This window comes from Trachypithecus francoisi, unplaced genomic scaffold (genome assembly GCF_009764315.1).
Source record: "Trachypithecus francoisi isolate TF-2019V2 unplaced genomic scaffold, Tfra_2.0 Lachesis_group20, whole genome shotgun sequence".
Taxonomy (NCBI): domain Eukaryota; kingdom Metazoa; phylum Chordata; class Mammalia; order Primates; family Cercopithecidae; genus Trachypithecus; species Trachypithecus francoisi.
The window spans coordinates 35485066-35505147 of record NW_022681466.1 but is presented as its reverse complement, the minus strand read 5'-3'; the positions used below and the strand labels follow the sequence as shown (position 1 = coordinate 35505147).

General features: G+C 37.2%; 1 protein-coding gene across 1 annotated transcript in view; it reads right to left on the bottom strand.

Annotated features, from left to right (window-relative positions):
- Positions 1–1631: 1631 nt before the first annotated feature.
- BRIP1 (BRCA1 interacting protein C-terminal helicase 1) overlaps positions 1632–20082 on the bottom strand; it is a 183892-nt gene continuing 165441 nt past the window's right edge. The window contains exons 18-20 of the mRNA XM_033183748.1: positions 14793–14875; positions 6784–7113; positions 1632–4501 (exon numbers count right to left, since the gene is read on the bottom strand). Coding sequence (XP_033039639.1) covers positions 3753–4501; positions 6784–7113; positions 14793–14875 — 1162 coding nt within the window. The 3' untranslated portion in view covers positions 1632–3752. The remainder of the gene's footprint in view (positions 4502–6783; positions 7114–14792; positions 14876–20082) is intronic.

Genomic DNA, 20082 nt, shown 5'->3' with positions numbered 1-20082 from the left:
ATAAATTCAGTATTAGATAACTATTTCATATGCATTGAATGTGTCACATAAATTATTTGATAAACAATCTCTACCTTATATATCTCAAAAGCTTTTTAAAAAGCCAGCCAAATAATTTTTCTTTCCTCAAATAATTATTTATTGTCAGTCTATCACCTATATATCTATAGTTAGTGTAGGCTTCATATAGAGCAAGGGTGCACTCCAGATATATGATTTACCTACTAATTAATAATGAATAACTTGCAATGTGCCAGGTGCTCTTTTAAAAGCATTTATATGTTTTAACTTATTTAACTCTGTAAACATTTCTTTTAAAAGTATGTTATGAGTAATGACAATGGCCTACATCCTACACTATAAAGGCCAGTTTACTTCTTGGAATATCATCTTGGTCCAAGTCATGATCTGAGGGGAATATACACCTATTTCAACAGTGATTATCATTGTGTAAAATTTTTGTATTTTTAGTAGAGACGAGGTTTCACCGTGTTAGCCAGGATGGTCTTGATCTCCTGACCTCGTGATCCACCCGCCTCGGCCTCCCAAAGTGCTGGGATTACAGGCTTGAGCCACTGCGCCCGGCCTGTGTAAAATTTTTGAAACACCTTTTGGAATTACTAAAGGCTTGTGACACATCTCTATGTACATTCTTAGTAATGAAAATTTTTAGTTTCAGGGAGAATTAAATTTTGGAAAGAATGAAAAATATCTAGGCCAGGCATGGTGTCTCATGACTGTAATCCCAGCACTTTGGGAGGAGGAGGTGGGCAGATTACTTGAGGTCAGGAGTTTGAGACCAGCCTGGCCAACATGGTGAAACCCCGTCTGTACTGAAAAAAAAAAAAAAAAAATTAGCCAGGTGCAGTGGTGTGCACCTGTAATCCCAGCTACTCAGGAGGCTGAGACACAGGAACCGCTTGAACCTGGGAGGCAGAGGTTGCAGTGAGCCAAGATCGTGCCATTGCACTCCGGCCTGGGCGACAGAGCAAGACTATGTAAACCAAACAAACAAAAACATATCTAGCTAGGGAAAGGGAAAAGTATTTGAGATGAAGTTGGGTAATAACACTAAGATATGACCATAAAATAATATGCTTAATTTTCTCATGTAGTTTACCAATTCTAAAGGTAATTTCAAAAGTCCTCAAAATGTTTTAATTGTAGCATTGTGAAAATAAATATCTAGCTTTCCAAGTTATTATGCACATATTCATACCATCTGTGTCAGTCTGTTCTCATGCTGCTAATAAAGTCATATCCAAGACTGGGTAATTTATAAAGGAAAGAGGTTTAATTGACTCACAGTTCCACAGGACTGGGGAGGCCTCAGGAAACTTACAATCATGGTGGAAGGCACTTTTTCACAGGCAGCAGGAGGGAAGAATGAGAGTGAAGCAGGGAAAACCTCCTTATAAAATCATCAGGTCTCATAAGAACTCACTCACTATTATGAGAACGGCATGAGGGTAACCACCCCCCTGATTCAATTACCTCCCCCTGGGTCCCTCCCACAACACGTCGGGATTATGGGAACTACAATTCAAGATGAGATCTGGGTGGGGACACAGCCAAACCACATCACCATCGTTCCCTAAATGTAAATGAGTAAGAGCCACTTTACCTTTTTTATGAAATAATATGCTTTATTTTAGGCGTTCTGAAACAAAAGCAAATGAAAATCGACTCAGAATATCAACAGACATTCCTTTGTAGATTCTTAAAGCACAAAGAAATTTGTATGATTTTATAGTACTAACCTCTACATTTTACAGATGAAACTAATTCCGTGAAGGGTGTGGTGATTGCCAATATGACTTAGCAAATTAGTGGCAGAGCCAGGTGTAGAGCCCAAGTCTCTTGTCTTCTACCAGGTATTTATTCGTTTCACTACCCTACTATCCCTATCTGTGGTTTAATAATAATACCAGTGGAGAAAAATTGTTTCACCCTTTCAAAACAACATAAAAATTACCTTCTAATCTAGTATTTGGTACTTACTGCTCAATAATCAACTAGAAAAAATATATAATACTAGATGGGATCTAATATATTCTAAATTCTTTAACTGGTAAATTGTCACCTGGCTAATTTTAAATGTCTTGGAACTATGCTTAGAGTTGTAACATCAAATGCTATAAAAACAAGCTGTAAAAATCTAAATATCTCAAAATGAAAGCAAACACATGCCTGTATAATAATTCATTTATCCAAATGAAATGTAAAATAAATCCTTACTGGAAATTATGACTTGAAAATAATAGACCATACAAAATTCTTGGATAGCTCATAAAATTTCAATTCAAATTACTCACAAAAAGTCCTAATGCCCAGTGAATAACACATGTTTCTTAAAAAAAGATCAATGAATGTATTTCTGGAATGATGTCAGAGATGAGCATCTTTTATAATCATTTTTGATTAGACACAGTTTCATTCATAAAAACACAAACAAGATCAAAATTCACAGAAAGGATTACTGTGCTCTAAGGAAACATATTTTGGCTGCAGCTATAAATGTGGGTTTGCTTATCAAATTTATATATAAAGTTTTCTTAGTCATTGCATAACTAAAGCTTATGCTAGAACAATATCAGAGGGGAGAAATTGTTTCACCCTTTCCAAACAATGTAGAAATTACCTTCTAATCTAGTGTTTGGTACTCACTGATCCACTAGGAAAAATATATAATACTCAGCAGGATCTAGTATTGTTTTCCACAATTATGATGAAGCTAAATAATTAGAACAGAAAATTTAGAATACTTCATTTGGCATTTTATATCTTTACATCAATTTTTTATGACATGTTTGATTTTAGGCTTATTATACAAATAATGTAAAACAATTTCAATTAAAAATGCCTACCACTTTCTTAATTTCTCTTAATACCTTATAAATAGGCAGTTTAATAACGAAATAAACCTTTCAAGACAAATGGTGATCTCTAAAAATGTCTCGGACTGATCTGAGGTAAAATCCACAGTGAAATATGACTGAGGTGTGACTAGATTAGACTGCTATTAATCTTTATGTATCAGTATGAAAACAAATGGATGAAGAGAACCACCTAATATGAATATTTACGTGAAACTAGACGTGCCCTAGGAAACTCTAAATATCTTTGAATAATTTTAAATTGCATTTAGCTAAGGAAGACTTATTTGAGGACAATATTTTGTATGAATTACTTTATAAAAACTCAAGAATAGGCCAGGCACAGTGGCTCATGCCTGTAATCCCAGCACTTCGGGAGGCAGAGAAGGGCAGATCACTAGGTCAAGAATTTGAGACCAGCCTGGCCAACATGGTGAAACCCCATCTCTACTAAAAATACAAAAACTAGCCAGGCATGGTGGTGCACACCTGTAGTCCCAGCTACTCAGGAGGCTGAGGCAGGAGAATTGCTTGAACCTGGAGGTGGAGGTTGCAGTGAGCCGAGAGCACGCCACTGCATTCCAGCCTGGGAAACAGACCAAAACTTCGTCTCAAAAACAAAACAAAACAAAAAAAACCCCAAACTCAAGAATAATAACATTTACATTTCTGAACATAAAAGTTTTTTAAAAAGTATGCCACTTATTCAATGTACACATTACTTACAACAGAGTTTAACATAAGCATGATGACATATTTTTACTTCGCTTGAGAGTTAAGTATTATTACTTAAAACCAGGAAACATGCCTTTAGTTTTGGAAGGAGACAGTTTAAAGTTCTTTATTTCTATTTCATGAGTTTTACCCAGTTCCAGTTCATTTATCAAAGTTGTTTTTACCATCAATGTCATCGATTTTACTTTCTTCAATATGCAGAATTCCATTCAACTTTGTATCTGTGCAATCCTCAGCTTTCACTTCTCTGGCTGAATCTCCTTCTTTTATAGTTCTAATTCCAAAAAGGTCTTTAGCTAAAATGCAGTCTGAATTGTTAGCCAATCTATTTCCTCCATCAGTTTCGGCTAGGTCATTTTTTTCTTCATCTGTATCTTCAGGATCATAAAGTTCAGGTGTAAAATAGATAGATTCATCTTCTGCTTCTGTTTCAAAATCTCTATTTGAAGTGGACTGTTTATCTTCCTCACTTACTAGAGACAGTTCAATGTCTGGATCCAGGGCTTCTTCAGAACAGAGCGGATGTTCAGAATGATTTTTTCTATTACGGGTGGCATCAATCTTTAATGATGAAATAATGGTTTCTGATTGAGGGCATGATCCAAACGATGTGTTTACTGTCAGATTTGAGGATTCACATTTATCAGTGAATGGCAAAACAGTTTTACTTTCCATCTTTTCTGTTTTGAAACGGGGAGGACTAGAGGCACTATTCTCTGATGACCCGAGCTCAGGTGTTGCCTTCGGTATTTTACCAGTAAAATACTGTTCCAAAGAATTAAAGCTTGACCAGCTAATTCTCTTTGTTTGTTTGTTGAAAGTTGGGCTTGTAGATCTGGAAATCACAATTTTTTCTGCTTTCACTGCTTCTTCCAGCAATACTGGATCATCTAAGAATACAAGAATTTAACAGCTTTAACTTTCTGCTCCTAGCTAACATAATTGTTAGGTTAAAATGATTATTTATTTAGCAATGCCTAAATAACTGTATAGGATACGTAACTTAGAACCCCCAACGAATACTAGTGGATTTTTATCTTGGAACAGAATATTAACTCTGAAAGAAATCTTAGGTTTCTAGTGTTTCCTAGATCAAGTTATAATGCTGTCTGGTAAACTATCAAATTCCACACCAGGGAGCCCAAGAATAAATGAGGAAAGAAGGGGTAAAAGGGAAGAGGAAGGGAGCTGAGCATAGGAGGGAACAGGCTGTAAACATTTGCCTTGAAAATCCACTAACCAGTGACTGAGAAAAACTTACCTAGACTAATTCTTTTATTTAATAAATAAGGAAAGTGACATAAGGCTAAGTTATTTGCTCAAAGTTATAAAACTGGTTAGTAAGAAGACTGAGACTAGAACCTAGGTTTCTGATTACCAGGTTAATCAGCTTGAATTCACTATTTATAGTGAATTTTGTACTGCTATTTTGTAGTATTTATATACTACAAAATAAATGTTTAAAAATTGATTTTTTTCCTTTTTTTTTGAGACTGAGTTTCGCTTTTGTTGTCCAGGCTGGAGTGCAATGGCGCAATCCTGGCTCACTGCAATCTCCGCCTCCCGGTTCAAGTGATTCTCCTGCCTCAGCCTCCTGAGTAGCTGGGATTACAGGCGGCTGCCTCCATGCCCAGCTAATTTTTGTATTTTTTAAGTAGAGACGGTGTTTCACCACACTGGTCAGGCTGGTCTTGAACTCCTGACCTCAGATGACCCACCTGCCTTGCATATATGAATTAAAACAACTGAAATTATATTCAATGGTATAGACCAGAGTTTGGCAAACCTTTTCTGTTACAGGCCAGATAGGAAATATTTAGGGTTTGTGGGGCATAATGTATCTATTGCGACTACTCAATTACGCTGTTCTAGTGCAATACACACAAATATTCAACTCTGCTGTTGTTTGCAATATGTAAATAAATGAACGTGACTACATTTCATTAAACTTTATTTACAAAAACAGGCAGCAGGCCAAATTTGGCCCATGGGCCACAGTTTGCCAATCTGATACAGATGATTTTTTTTTTTTTTTTTTTTTTTGAGACGGAGTCTCGCTCTGTCGCCCGGGCTGGAGCGCAGTGGCCGGATCTCAGCTCACTGCAAGCTCTGCCTTCCGGGTTCACGCCATTCTCCTGCCTCAGCCTCCCGAGTAGCTGGGACTACAGGCGCCCGCCACCTCGCCCGGCTAGTTTTTTGTATTTTTAGTAGAGACGGGGTTTCACCGGGTTAGCCAGGATGGTCTCAATCTCCTGACCTCGTGATCCGCCGGTCTCGGCCTCCCAAAGTGCTGGGATTATAGGCTTGAGCCACCGCGCCCGGCCGATTCTTTCTAAAATATTTTAAAATACTATTTTTCGCCGGGTGTGGTGGCTCACGCCTGTAATCCCAGCACTTTGGGAGGCCAAGGCGGGCGGATCATGAGGTCAGGAGATCGAGACCATCATGGCTAACACGGTGAAACCCGGTCTCTACTAAAAATACAAAAAATTAGCCGGGCGTGGTGGTGGGCGCCTATAGTCCCAGCAACTCAGGAGGCTGAGGCAGGAGAATGGCGTGAACCCAGGAGGCAGAGCTTGCAGTAAGCTGAGATCGTGCCACTGCACTCCAGCCTGGGTGACAGAGCAAGACTCCATCTCAAAAAAAAAAAAAAAAATTACTTTTCATCACTTAAAATAAATCTCTCACCTCCTAAAAATAAATAAGTTCATGAGAACTATCTATATAGGAAAAGAAGTTCACATAGAAGTATCTATATAAAAAATTAGGCCAAATTTTTATATAGCCATTAGAATAACATCTCCCACTTATATGGTACTTTACAATGCTGTGATATTTATAATTTTGACCTTTACAACCCAACCTGAAGGGACAGCTAGGCAGGCATTTTTTTCCCCCCAATTATGACTCAAAAAGGTCAAATGACTTGCTCATGATCACAAAGCTAGTAAGTGGCAAAGCCAGTTAGTGGAAAACCAGGAAATATGCTCTGGTCCCCTGGCAAAAGTTTGTTCCCATTACAGTACACCATACTGTCTCACTACTTTATGATAACACCTTATATTACAAACCACCATATTTAAGGAAATTAATCTATACCAAATAAATATCATTTCACTAAATATAATGAAAGACTTCTCTATCAAAGGTAAATGGGAAGAACTTTTCATACTTTTCTCCTTTCTGGAGATAATGCCACTTGGCAGAGGTGAATTTTTAGTAATAATTTTAGGACACTGCAGTTCCTGGACACACATCTTTGCTTCATCTTCCACAAAATTTTCTGGTGATAGATGACTTGCTGCTTCCAATAAATAAGGTGGGGTACTGTACTTTAAAGAGGTCACTTCAAGTGTGGACTCAGTGTCCTGCACATTCGTTCTGTCCTTTATGGATACATTAAGAACTTTTTGATGCTTTTTGGAAAATTCAGCCAAGGACTCCAGTGCACTTTCAAAGGTTGAATGGTGCTGAATCTGCTGCCGTACCCATTTAGAAAGTCCTAAAGAAAGAGGTAAACCCAGGGGAAAATTTGGTTACTTAGTTATTAAAATATTACATGCTAAGGTAATACACTTGCTTTTTCTAGTGAAGTAATCTAATTTGTATTTTGAATATACAGAATGGTTCTCCATGTTTTTTCTGCAATTCAGCAATTTTACTGCATATGTATCAGTAACATATAAAGTAACATTCATATATCAGTAACATATGAGTAACATTCTGTTTATATACAGTAATTGTCAAATGGAGAGAGAAAAGAGGCAGTGGAAGTAGGGCAGAGATGGGAAAACATATTATCTGGTTAAGAATAACTGGTGAATATGGCAAATTTAATTTCATCATAATTACCCACACAAATTGCTTATTTTTTTGTAGGGAAACTAGAATTTGTAAACAATACAACTTTCCATTCTAATATTCTAAATTTTACTCCTTTTGCAAAAATAATTTCAATATTCTAGTCTCAAGTTTTTTTGTTCCCTTCCTCCACCAATTCCAAATACATCTTAAATTAAAATTATTCTGTAGGTCAAATAAATAACACTGTCTTATGGGCAAATCACATCCCATCTGAATTTTTATTATATAATTACTTTTAATATATATATATAATCAAGTTATAAAGGATATGATTTGACTTGTGACATGTGAAAACTGCATAAAAATGAAACCTAAGAGTTTAAGGTGTTTTCTAGTATGGTGTACTTCCAAATGAAATGCAAAATCAGATATCTGGACTTTTACAAAATAAATATTCCCTGCTGACACTACTAAAACTAGCATCATCTTTTGGAGGAATTAGTTTTAAAAGTCACTATAGGGTAAAAATTTAAGTTCTAGATTTTAAAACTAAAAAAATTTTAAATAAGCCGTTTCCCTTGAAGTTTTTCATTTTGTTTGTTTGGGGAATATGATTAGACCATAAAAATATATGAAATTGGCCGGGCGCGGTGGCTCAAGCCTGTAATCCCAGCACTTTGGGAGGCCGAGACCGGCGGATCACGAGGTCAGGAGATCGAGACCATCCTGGCGAACATGGTGAAACCCCATCTCTACTAAAAAATACAAAAAAACTAGCTGGGTGAGGTGGCGGGCGCCTGTAGTCCCAGCTATTCGGGAGGCTTAGGCAGGAGAATGGCGTAAACCCGGGAGGCGGAGCTTGCAGTGAGCTGAGATCCGGCCACTGCACTCCAGCCTGGGCGACAGAGCAAGACTCCGTCTCAAAAAAAAAAAAAAAAAAAAGTGAAATTCTCTAAAACTGAAAATTTTTAGGCTGAGTGTGGTGGCTCACACGTATAATCCCAGCATTTTGGGAGGCTGAGGTGGGAAGATTGCTTGAGGCCAGGAGTTTGAGTTTGCAGTGAATTATGATCACATCACTGCACTCCAGCCTGGGCAACAGAGTAAGACCTGTCTCTAAAAAAGAAATAAGTAAATAAAAATAAGAACTTTAGTACTATGTTTACCTTTTCATTTCAACCTTTTTATAATCAAAGAAAGCCTTTTCAATGTAAAATATCATTGTCTGCTTTTGAAAACTTGAAAGAATCTGAGCTCCACCTGCTGACTAGATACCAGCACTTAGCATTTTTGCCTTTAGTTACTGTTTGACCTATGCTACTGCACACTTCATGTGGAAAGGGAAGATAAAACAAACAAAGCAATGTTTTCTGCTTTATGTTTTAATATCAAACCAAATGCAGTAATTAAGCTCTGAAATTGAAAAGGTAGGGTCCACACCCACACATGGCTAATCCAAAACAAAATTTAACATCTCTTTATCATAATAAAATGAACTTTTTTTAGCTAAAAGGTAATAATAGAGATACACATGTATCCCATGGCTCTTTAATAATAACTCCTGGTATTGACTCTGAAAACTGTTTACTGTTGGATGAAACCATCAAGTGAGAAAAAAATTGTACTACTGGCTGCATCAAAGCGGGGAGGAAAATTTGTGGCACCCTCTCGTCATGGTCCCCACTTCAGAATAGTACCATGGGTTTGGGAGTTAGCTCCTAGTTTCTTCTCCCTGGAGAGAAAAGAGAAAACTGAACCTTATGTCTTTTCTGGGAGGCTGCCCAAGGGACTGGCTTCTATCTTACCTGTATTGAAGAGCTGACATGAGCTGGCATACCCTACATGCCCAGGGACCACTGAGAACAAAAGTGCTGTGCAGCAAGTTTCTGCTCCACAGAAACCACAGTGCAACAGAGGACCATACAGTTTGATGGCCACTCCCTCCGGGGTACAGAAAAGCCTGGAGTGTGCATCCAGCATCTTGGCTTTTCAAGGAGCTGTCTAGGGACTGGTTTCTGTCTTGCTTGTCATAGAGCACTGACTGGACCTAGCATACTCTATATGCTTGGAATCTACTAAGAACAAAAGAGAGTTGGGTGTGTTGGCTCATGCCTGTAATCCCAGCACTTTGAGAGGCCGAGGCAGGCAGATGACTTGGGCCCAGGAGTTTGAGACCAGCATGGACAACGTGGTGAAACCCCATGTCTACAAAAAATACAAGAATTAGCTGGATATAGTGGTGTACACCTGTGGTCCCAGTTACTTGGGAGACTGAGGTGGGAGGATCCCTTGAACCCAGGAGGCCGAGGTTGCAGTGAGCTGAGATTGTACCACTGCACTCCAACATGGGTGACAGAGTGAGACCCTGACCAAAAAAACAAAAACAAAAAACCAGCAAATATTTCTAATAAGGAATTTACAGACAAGTCCAAAGAAGACAGATCCACGGAAAAGGTTTAAGAGGCTCCCAGAATGCCTGCCCGGGCTCATAGTGAAGGTCTTTCCCTGTACAAAACCAGTCAGTAAACACTCTTTTTTCAAATGTGTGGATACCATACAAGGTTACAAGAAACATAAAGAAACAGGAAAAAATAACCCTATCAAAGGAACAAAATAAATCTCCAGAAACCAACCCCCCAAAAAAAGAGGTATATGAATTACCTGGCAAGGAATTTAAAATAACTGTCAAAATGATGCTCACAAGTTCAAGAAAATAATATAGAAAAAAAGGAGAATTTCAATAAAGATAAAGAATACAAAAAAGAACTAAATAGATTTTGGAGTTAAAAATACAATAACTGAACTGAAAAATTCACTAGAGGAGTTCATCAGCAGACTTGATCAAGCAGAAGGAAGAATCAGGAAATTTGTTTATTTTATTTTATTTTATTTATTTTATTTTTTGAGACAGTCTCGCTCTGTTGCCCAGGCTCGAGTGCAGTGGCACAATCTCAGCTCACTGAAACCTCCACCTCCCGGATTCAAGCGATTCTCCTGCCTCAGCCTCTCAAGTAGCTGGGACTACAGGTATGTACCACCACACCCGGCTAATTTTCCTATTTTTAATAGAGATGGGGTTTCACCATGTTGGCCAGGCTGGTCTCTAACTCCTGACCTCAAGTGATCCACCAGCCTCAGTCTCTCAAAGTGCTCAGAATCAGGAAATTTGAAGGCAAATCATTTGAAATCATCCAGTCAAGGAAGCAAAAAGGAAAAAGCAAAATGGAAAAAAAAGTGAAGCCTTATGACTTTATTTATGGGACACCATCAAAGCTGACCAATATACACATTCTGGGAGTCCTAGAAAGAGAAAGAGGGAAAGGAGAAGAAAACTTATTTATAGAAATAATGACCGAAAACTTAATAAATCTGGGGGGAGGAAAATGATACCCAAATACATGAAGCCCAGAGAACCCGAACAGAATGAACCCAAAAGTCTGTACCAAGACACTTTATAATCAAAGTGTCAAAAGTCAAAGAAAAAATTAGAAATTTGAAAACAGCAAGAGAAAAGCAACTTGTCATATACAAATGAAGTCACATAAGACAGTTAACAGGCTGGGCATGAAGGCTCATGCCTATAATCCCAACACTTTGGGAGGCAGAGGTAGGCGAATTGCTTCAGCCAAAGAGTTTGAGATTAGTCTGGGCAACATAGTGAGACTCCATCTCTAAAAAAAAATTTTTTTAAATTAGCCAGGTCTGGTGGTGCAAGACTGTAGTCCCAGCTACTCAGGAGGTTGAGGTGGGAGGATCACTTGAGCCTGGGAGGCTGAGGCTGCAGTGAGTCATGATCACACCACTGCACTCCTGCCTGGGTGGCAGAGTAACACCCTATCTCCAAAAAAAGAGAAAGATTTCTCAGGTGACATCTTGCATGCCATAAGGAAGTGGGATGACATGTTTAAAGTGCTGAAAGAAAAAAACCTGCCAGTGAAGGATATTATATCTGGTAAAGCCATCTACCAAAATGAATAAGAGGTAAAAACTTTTCGAGATAAGCAAAAGCTGAGGGACTTCACCACTAAACTTGCCTTGCAAGATATGCTAAAGGAAGCCTGCTAAACAGCAACACAAAAGCATAAAGTTTGCTCATGAAGTTAAAAGTGTACACAAATACAGAATACTTTAACAACAGTGATACACAAATAATGTTGAATTCTATACAGAAGTTAAAAGACAAAGTATGAAAATAACTATAATAGTATGTTAGTGGATACACTATATAAAAGGGTATAATTTGTGACTTTAATAATAAAATGTGATGGGGAAAAGTAAAAGTGTAGAGTTTTTTATACAACTGAAATTAAGTTGTTAGCTGAAAATATTGTTATGACTATGTTTTATGTAAGACCCATGTAACCACAAAGGAAATATCTATAGAAGGTATGCAAAAGAAAAATGGGAAAGGAATTAAAGCATGTTTCTTCAAAAAGTTTAAAAAAGAAAAGCTTTTAAGACCAGGAACAAAGCAAGGATGTTCATTCTCACTACTTCTATTTAGCTTTGTACTAAGAGTCCTAGCCAGACTATTAAGCAAGAAAATGAAATAAAAGGAATCCAAATTGAAAAAGAATAAAGTAAAATGATCTCTCCTTGCAGATGACATGATCTTTTATGTAGAAAATCCTAAAGATTGAAAAAAAACCTGTTAGGACTAATAAACAAATCAGTAAAGCTGCAGAATACAAAAATCACTTGCAATTCTATACACTAAAAACAATCAAAAGAGGAATTTAAGAAAACAATCCCATTTATGATAGCATCAAAAATAATAAAATACCTAGGAATAAGCAACTAAGGAGGCAAAAAACCTGTACACTGAAAATTATAAAACATTGCTGAAAAACAATAAAGATAACACAAATAAATGGAAAGACATCCCATGTTCACAGATTGGAATACCTAATATTGTCAGAATGTCCATACTACTGAAAGCAATCTCTTTTTTTTTTTTTTTTTTTGAGACAGAGTCTTACTCTGTCACCCAGCCTAGAGTGCAATGGCGCGGTCTTAGCAACCTCCACCTCACAGGTTCAAGCCATTCTCCTGCCTCAGCCTCCCGAATATTTGGGATTACAGGTACCCACCACTGCACACAGCTAATTTTTGTATTTTCAGTAGAGATGGGGTTTCACCATGTTGGCCAGGCTGGTCTCGAACTCCTGACCTTGTGATCCACCTGCCTTGGCTTCTCAAAGTGCTGGGATTACAGGCATGAGCCACCATGCCCAGCCACAATCTAAATTCATATGAAATGACAAAGGATCACAAATAGGCAAAAGAATCTTGAGAAAAAAGATAAAAGCTGCAGGCATCATACTTCTTGATTCTATAAAATACATTACACAGCTGTAGTAGTCAAAAAAGTATGGTACTGGCATAAAGAAAACCATATAAACCAATGGAACATAATAGAGAGCCCAGAAGCAGATCCACACATGTATGGTCAACGGATCTTCAACAGGCTGTCAATGGGGATTGATACGCTTTGGTTATTTGTTTCCTCCAAAGCTCATGTTGAAATGTGTTCCCCAGTGTCATAGGTGGGGCCTACTGGGAGGTGTGTGGGTCCTGGGGACAGAGCCCTCATGAAAGGCTTGGTGCCCTCTCCATGGTAATGAGTGAGCTCTTACTCTAATTAGTTCACATGAGATCTGATTGTTAAAAAGAGCCTTGCACCTCCTCTCCTCTCTCTTGCTCCCTCTCTCACCATGTGATGCATTTGCTTTCCCTTCACCTTTTGCTACGATTGTAGACTTTCTGAGGCCCTCATTAGAAGTAGATGCTGGTGCCAGGATTCTTGTACAGCCTGCAGAACCATAAGCCAAATAAACCTCTTATCTTTATAAATTATCCAGTCTTGGTGTTGGCAACGATTGTTTGGATATGACACCAAAAACACAGGGAATAAAAGCAAAATTCGACAAGGAGGACCATGTTAAACTAAAAAACTTCTGTGCAGCAAAGTAAATAATCAGCCGAGTCAAAAGGCAACCTACAGAATGGGAGAAAATATTTGCAAGGCATATATCTGATAAGGAGTTAATCTCCAAAATATATAAGAAACTCCTATATCTCAATAACAAACAAACAAACAAAAAAACACACCAAGGCCGGGCATGGTGGCTCACACCTGTAATCCCAGTACTTTGGGAGGCCAAGGCAGGCGGATCACGAGGTCAGGAGATCGAGACCATCCTGGTGAACACGGTGAAACCCCGTCTCTACTAAAAATGTAAAAAAATTAGCAGGGCGTGGTGGCGGGTACCTGTAGTCCCAGCTTCTCAGGAGGCTGAGGCAGTAGAATGGCATGGACCCGGGAGGTGACGGAGCTTGCAGTGAGCAGAGATCGTGCCACTGCACTCCAGCCTGGGTGACAGAGCGAGACTCCGTCTCAAAAACAAAAACAAACCAAAAAAACACACACACCAAAAACCAAACCAAAAAAACAGATATGCAAAGGATTCCAAATAACTCAATTAAAAAATGAGCAAACGAAAAGATGTTTCTCCAAAGAAGATGTATGATTCGGCCAACAGGTATAGAAAAGATGCTTAACATCCCTAATCATCAGAGAAATGCAAATCAAATCCACAAGGTGCTATCACATCATACCTGGTAGGATAGCCATTATGAAATTTAAAAAAGAGAAAGAAGAAAAAAGGAAATAAGCATTAGGGAGGATATGGAGAAATTGGAACCCTTGTGTGCTATTGGTGGGAATGTTAAATGGTGCAGTTGCTGTGAAGAACAGTATCAAATCAAAAAATTAAACTCAGAACTATGATGATTCGCCAATCCTACGCTTGGTATTTATTCAAAAAAACTGAAATCAGGATCTTGAAGAGATATCTGCATTCCCATGTCCATTGCAGCATTGTTCCCAATATCCATAAGGTGGAAACAACCTAAATGTCTACTGACAGATGAATGGATAAAGAAAATATGGTATAATGTATACATAAAATATTAAACAGTCATTGAAAAGAAGGAAATCCTGTCAGATACTATAACATAGATGAACCTTGAGGACATTATGCTAACTGAAATGAGCCAGTTACAGAAGGACAAATACTGCATAATTCAATTTATATGAGGTATCTAAAGTAGTCAAACTAATAGAAGCAGAAAGTGTAGCGGTGGTTGCCAGGGGATGGGGGGAGAGGGAAACGGGGCATTGCTGTTCAGTCAGTGTTAAGTTTCAGTTATGTAAGATTTAAAAGTTCTAGATATCTACTGTGAAATACTGTGCTTATAGTTAATATTGTACTGTGCACTTAATAAGATGGTAGAGCTCATGTTATGTGTTTTTTACCACGATAAAAATATGAAGATTGTTACTAGTTTTTACTCTAAGCCCAGTTGAGATCTTACCAGATATATAGCGACTTGGGTTATTCCTAAAGCGATCATCCACTAGAATAAGAGCTCCCCAATCATTTTGGTGTCGAATACATCTAGAAAAAAATAGGGAGAAAATCAAATAATTATAACATCGGAAATAAATCCAGTTTTCCAGTGGGACAGACAGAAAATTGGAAAAAAATCAATTTTATAGATTCTTTTAAACAATTTGTTATTAGGAGAAAAGTTATAGAAGCTATCCAATACAATGTAACAAAGAATATGTATTAAAAATTCCCTACTTTTACCAAATACGGATAACTTACATCCAAAATGTTGTATTTTATTTTACACTCAAGAAAATTATAGAAAATATTTTCTAAGATCTTTCTTAACCACATAGACCCTTTGGTTTTTTTTTTAACCTTAAGTATTATAAATAATTGTAGGTTTTATGTAAAGGTCCTTTTTACTAGTTTGATGAGTTTTAAAAATCATGAATAAACATTTAATTTTGTCAAAAATATTCTAAAATTCAATTGACATAACATGTAGTTTTTCTTCTTTTGACTGTTAATATGGTAGATTACACTGGTTCATTTTCAAACACTGAATCATCCTTGCATTCCTAGTCATGGTGTATTATTCTTTTTATAGATTTTTGGATTCAATTTGCTAGTTTTAAAAAATACATTAAAAAATAAAAACATACTTTTTAATAATTATTAAACAATTTTAAAGTGTACATACAATGCAATGGTTTTTGGTATATTTACAAGGCTGTATAACCTATACCACTTACCTATCCCAGAACATTTTCACCACCCCAAAAAGAAACCCTGTGCCCACTAGCTGTTACTCCAAATTATCCCAATTATTCCCCATTACCTCTGGCAACCACTAATCTTTCTGTCCTTAGAAATTTGCCGATTCTGGACATTTCATTTAAGTGGAATCATACAATATGTAGTATTTTGTATCTGGCATATTTCACTGAACGTGATGTTTTCAAGATTCACTCATATTGTATCATTTCTCAGTACTTTATTTATAAGTTAATATTTCCACCTTTTGGCTACTATGAATAATGCTGCTAGAAACATTCAGGTACAAGTTTTTATATGAATACATGTTTTTTATTCTCTTGGGCATATACCTAGAAGTGGAACTGGTGAGTCATATGGTAATTCTATGTTTAACTTTTTCAAACACTGCCATACTGTCTTCCAAAGCAGCTGCACATTTTACATTCCCACCTCCTATGTATGAGGGTTCCAAAATCTCCACATCCTCACCATCACTTGTTATTGTATACCCTTCTAAAATTAAATCTACCCTAGGAAGTGTGAAATGATATTTCACTACGGCTTTGATTTGCATTTCCCTAACGACCAATGATGTTGAACATCATTTTTATGTGCTTACTGGCCATTTGTGTATCCTTTTTTGGAGAAGTCTGTTCAAATTATTGGTCCATTTTTAATGGCCCATTTTGTCTTTTTATTATTAAGTTGTAAGAGTTCTTTATATATTCTGGATACTAGATCCTGCTACACATGATTTGCAAATATTTTCTCCATATGTGAGTTGTCTTTTCCATTTCTTGATACTGTCCATTGAAGAATAAAAATTTGAACTATAACAAAGTCCAATTTATCTACTTTTTCTTTGGTTGCTTGTGCTTCTGATAGCAGATCTGAGAAACTAGTGCCTAATACAAGGTCAAGAAAATTTATACCTGTTTTCACCTTTTTCTGTCTTTGATCCACTTTGAGTTAACTTTTGTATGTGGTATGAGGTAGGAGTCTAATTTCATTATTTGCACATATCCAGTTGTCCCAACACCATCTGGTGAAAAGACTATTCTTTCTTTGAGTTGTCTTGGCACTCTTGTCAAAAACCAATTCACTGTAGATGTATGAATTTGTTTATGGACCCTCAATTCTACCCATTGATCTATACATCTGTCTTGATGCCAGTACAACATAGTCTTGATTAGTGTGGCTTTGTAATAAGTTTGAAATAGAAAACTGTTTGTTCTCCTAGTATGTTCTTCTTTTTCAAGATTGTTTTGACTGTTCTGGGTTCCTTGCCTTTCCATAATAATTTTAGAATCAGCTTCTCAATTTCTGCCAGAAAGTCAGCTGGGATTTTGATTAGTATTGTATTTAACCTCTATATCAATATAGGGGAGTGCTGATATTTTAACAATAAGTCTTCAAATCCATGAACATGGAATTCTTTCCATTTATTTAGAATTTTCATTCAATAATGTTTTGCAGTTTTCCATATATAGATCTTTCATCTCCTTAGTTAAGTATATTTCTAAGTATTTTATTCTTTCTGATGTTATTTTAAATGGAATTTTGTTAAGTTCATTTTTAGATTTTTGGCTCTAGTGAATAAAAATGTCATTTTTTTAAAATATTGGTCTTGTAACCTGAAACCTTGCTGAACCTATCAGTTCTGCTATTTTAAAAATGGATTTCTTAGGATTTTCTGTGTGTAATATATCATTCGCAAATAAAAATAGTTCTGCTTCTTCCTTTCCAATCTGTATACCTTTCTTTCTTTTCCTTGTCTCACTGCCCTGGTTAGAACCTCCAATACAATATTGAACAGAAGTGGTAAGAGTGAAAATCACTGTTGTGATCTTGAACTTAGGAAAAACATTTCAGTCTTTTACGATTAAGTGTGATGTTAGCTGTGAGTTTTTCATAGATGACCTCATTAAAGCTAAGTAAGTAACCTTATATTCCCACTTTGCTGAGTATTTTCATCATGAAAATGTGTTGAATACTGTTTTATGCTTTTTTTTTTTTTTTTTTTTGCATCTTGAGAAGATCATGTGGTTTTGGTCTTCTGTTAATATGGTGTATTACATTAACTGATTTTATAAAGCATGTTGAACCAATCTTGGATTGCTGGGATAAATCTTACTTGGTCATGGTGTATAATCCTTTTAGTATGTTGCTGATTCTGTCAATGGCTTTTATTTCTATAGTCATATGAAATATTGCTGTACAATCTTCTTTTCTTGTAATGTATTTTACTTGTTTTAGTATCAGATAATACTGGCCACATAGAAGGAATTGGTAAAAATTCTCTTCCATTTTTTGCTAGAGTTAATGAAAGATTAATGCTAATTCTTCTGTAACTTTTTGGTAGAATTCACCAGTGAAGCCATTTAATCATGAGGCTGAGGCAGGAGAATCACTTGAACCTGGGAGGTAGAGGTTGCAGTGAGCTGAGATCGCATCACTGCATTCCAGCCTGGGCGAGAGTGAGACTTTGTCTCAAAAAAAAAAAAAAAAAAAAATAAGTGGGGGAAGTGTTTTGATGACAAATTCTATCTTTACTTGTTATACATCTATTCAGATATTCTATTTCAGCTGGTCGCAGTGGCTCATGCCTGTAATCCCAGCAGTTTGGGCGGCCGAGGCAGGCTGATCACAAGGTCAGGAGTTCGATACCAGCCTGACCAACATGGTGAAACACCATCTCTACTAAAAATACAGTCAGGCATGGTGGCAGGCACCTGTAATCCCAGCTACTCAAGAGGCTGAGGCAGGAGAATTGCTTGAACCTGGGAGGCGGAGGTTGCAGTGAGCCGAGATAATGCCACTGCACTCCAGCCCAGGTGACAGTGAGACTCCATCTCAAAAAAAAAGAAAAAGAAAAAAAAAGATATTCTATTTCTTCTTGATATATTCTCAGTATTTTGTGTCTATCTATGAATTTGTCCATTTAATCTAAGTTATTTAATTTCTCATCACACAATTTTTTTTTTTTTTGAGACGGAGTCTCGCTCTGTCGCCCAGGCTGGAGTGCAGTGGCGCGATCTCGGTTCACTGCAAGTGCCGCCTCCCGGGTTCACGCCATTCTCCTGCCTCAGTCTCCTGAGTAGCTGGGACTACAGGCGCCCACCACCACGCCCGGCTAATTTTTTGTATTTTTAGTAGAGATGGAGTTTCACCGCATCACACAATTTTTGAAGGTATTCTCTTATAATCCTTTGTATTTCTGTAAGGTAGTAACATCTCCTCTCATTTCTAATTTTAGTAAATTAGAAGTCCTCTGTATTTTCTTTGGTCAGTCTTGGTACAGGTCTGTCAATTTTGTTGATCTTTTCAACAAATCAACTTTTGTTACCTTGGTTATTCTCTACTGTTTTTTGAATTCTCTATTTCATTTATTTCCTTTCCAATCTCTAGTATTTCCTTTGATTGCCTTGCTTTGGGTTTAGTTTGCTCTTTTTTTCCTAATTCCTTAAGGTGGAAGGTTAGATTATTGATTCCAGATGTTTATTCTTTTAAAATACAGATGTTTACAGCTTTTTTTTTTTTGAGACAGTCTCTCGCTCTGTCAGCCAGGCTGGAGTGCAGTGGCATGCTCTCAGCTCACTGCAACCTCCGCCTCCTGGACTCAAGCAATTCTCCTGCCTCAGCTTCCCAAGTAGCTGGGATTACAGGCCTGTGCCACCACGCCTGGCTAAATTTTGTATTTTTAGTAGAGATGGGGTTTCACCATGTTGGCCAGGCTCGTCTCAAACTCCTGACCTCAGGTAATCCGCCCACCTCAACCTCCCAAACTACTGGGATTACAGGCATGAGCCACCGCGCCCAGCCTAGATGTTTACAGCTTTTTAAAATTTCCCTGGGAGTAGTACTTTCACTGTGTCCCCCAAATTTTGGGACATTGTTTCCATTTTCATTTATCACAATGTATTTTTCAATTTTCCTTCTGATTTCTTCTTTGACCCATTGGTTATTTAAAAGTGTGTCATTGAATTTCCATGTATTTGTGAATTTTCCATTTTTCCTTCCATTATTGAGTTCTGGTTTATTTCATTGTGGTCAGAAATAATACTTGTAATGATTTCAACCTCTTAACATTTATGGAAACTTATTTTATATTTTATGGATGAATGGATGGTCTATCCTGAAGAATGTGTCACGTTCACTTGAGGAGAATGCATATTCTCCTGTTGTTGGGTGAAGTGTGCTACAGATGTCTGTTAGGTTTGTTTGTAGTCGTTGGTTTGTAGTTTTGTTCAAACCAACAAAACTACAAACTTTATTTCCTGTTGATTTTCCTTCTAGTTGTTCTATCCATTATTGAGTAGGGTATGGAAGTCTCCAAGTATTACTAAATTCTTGATTTCTGGTGCTTTTTGCTAGATGTGTTTTGGGGCCTTTTATGTTAACTACATATGTTTATAATTGCACTTGTTTTGACTTGTTATACATTCTTCAGAGAATGGCTGGTTTTTTTTTTTTTTTTTTTGAGACAAGAGTCTCACTCCTGTTGCCCAGGCTGG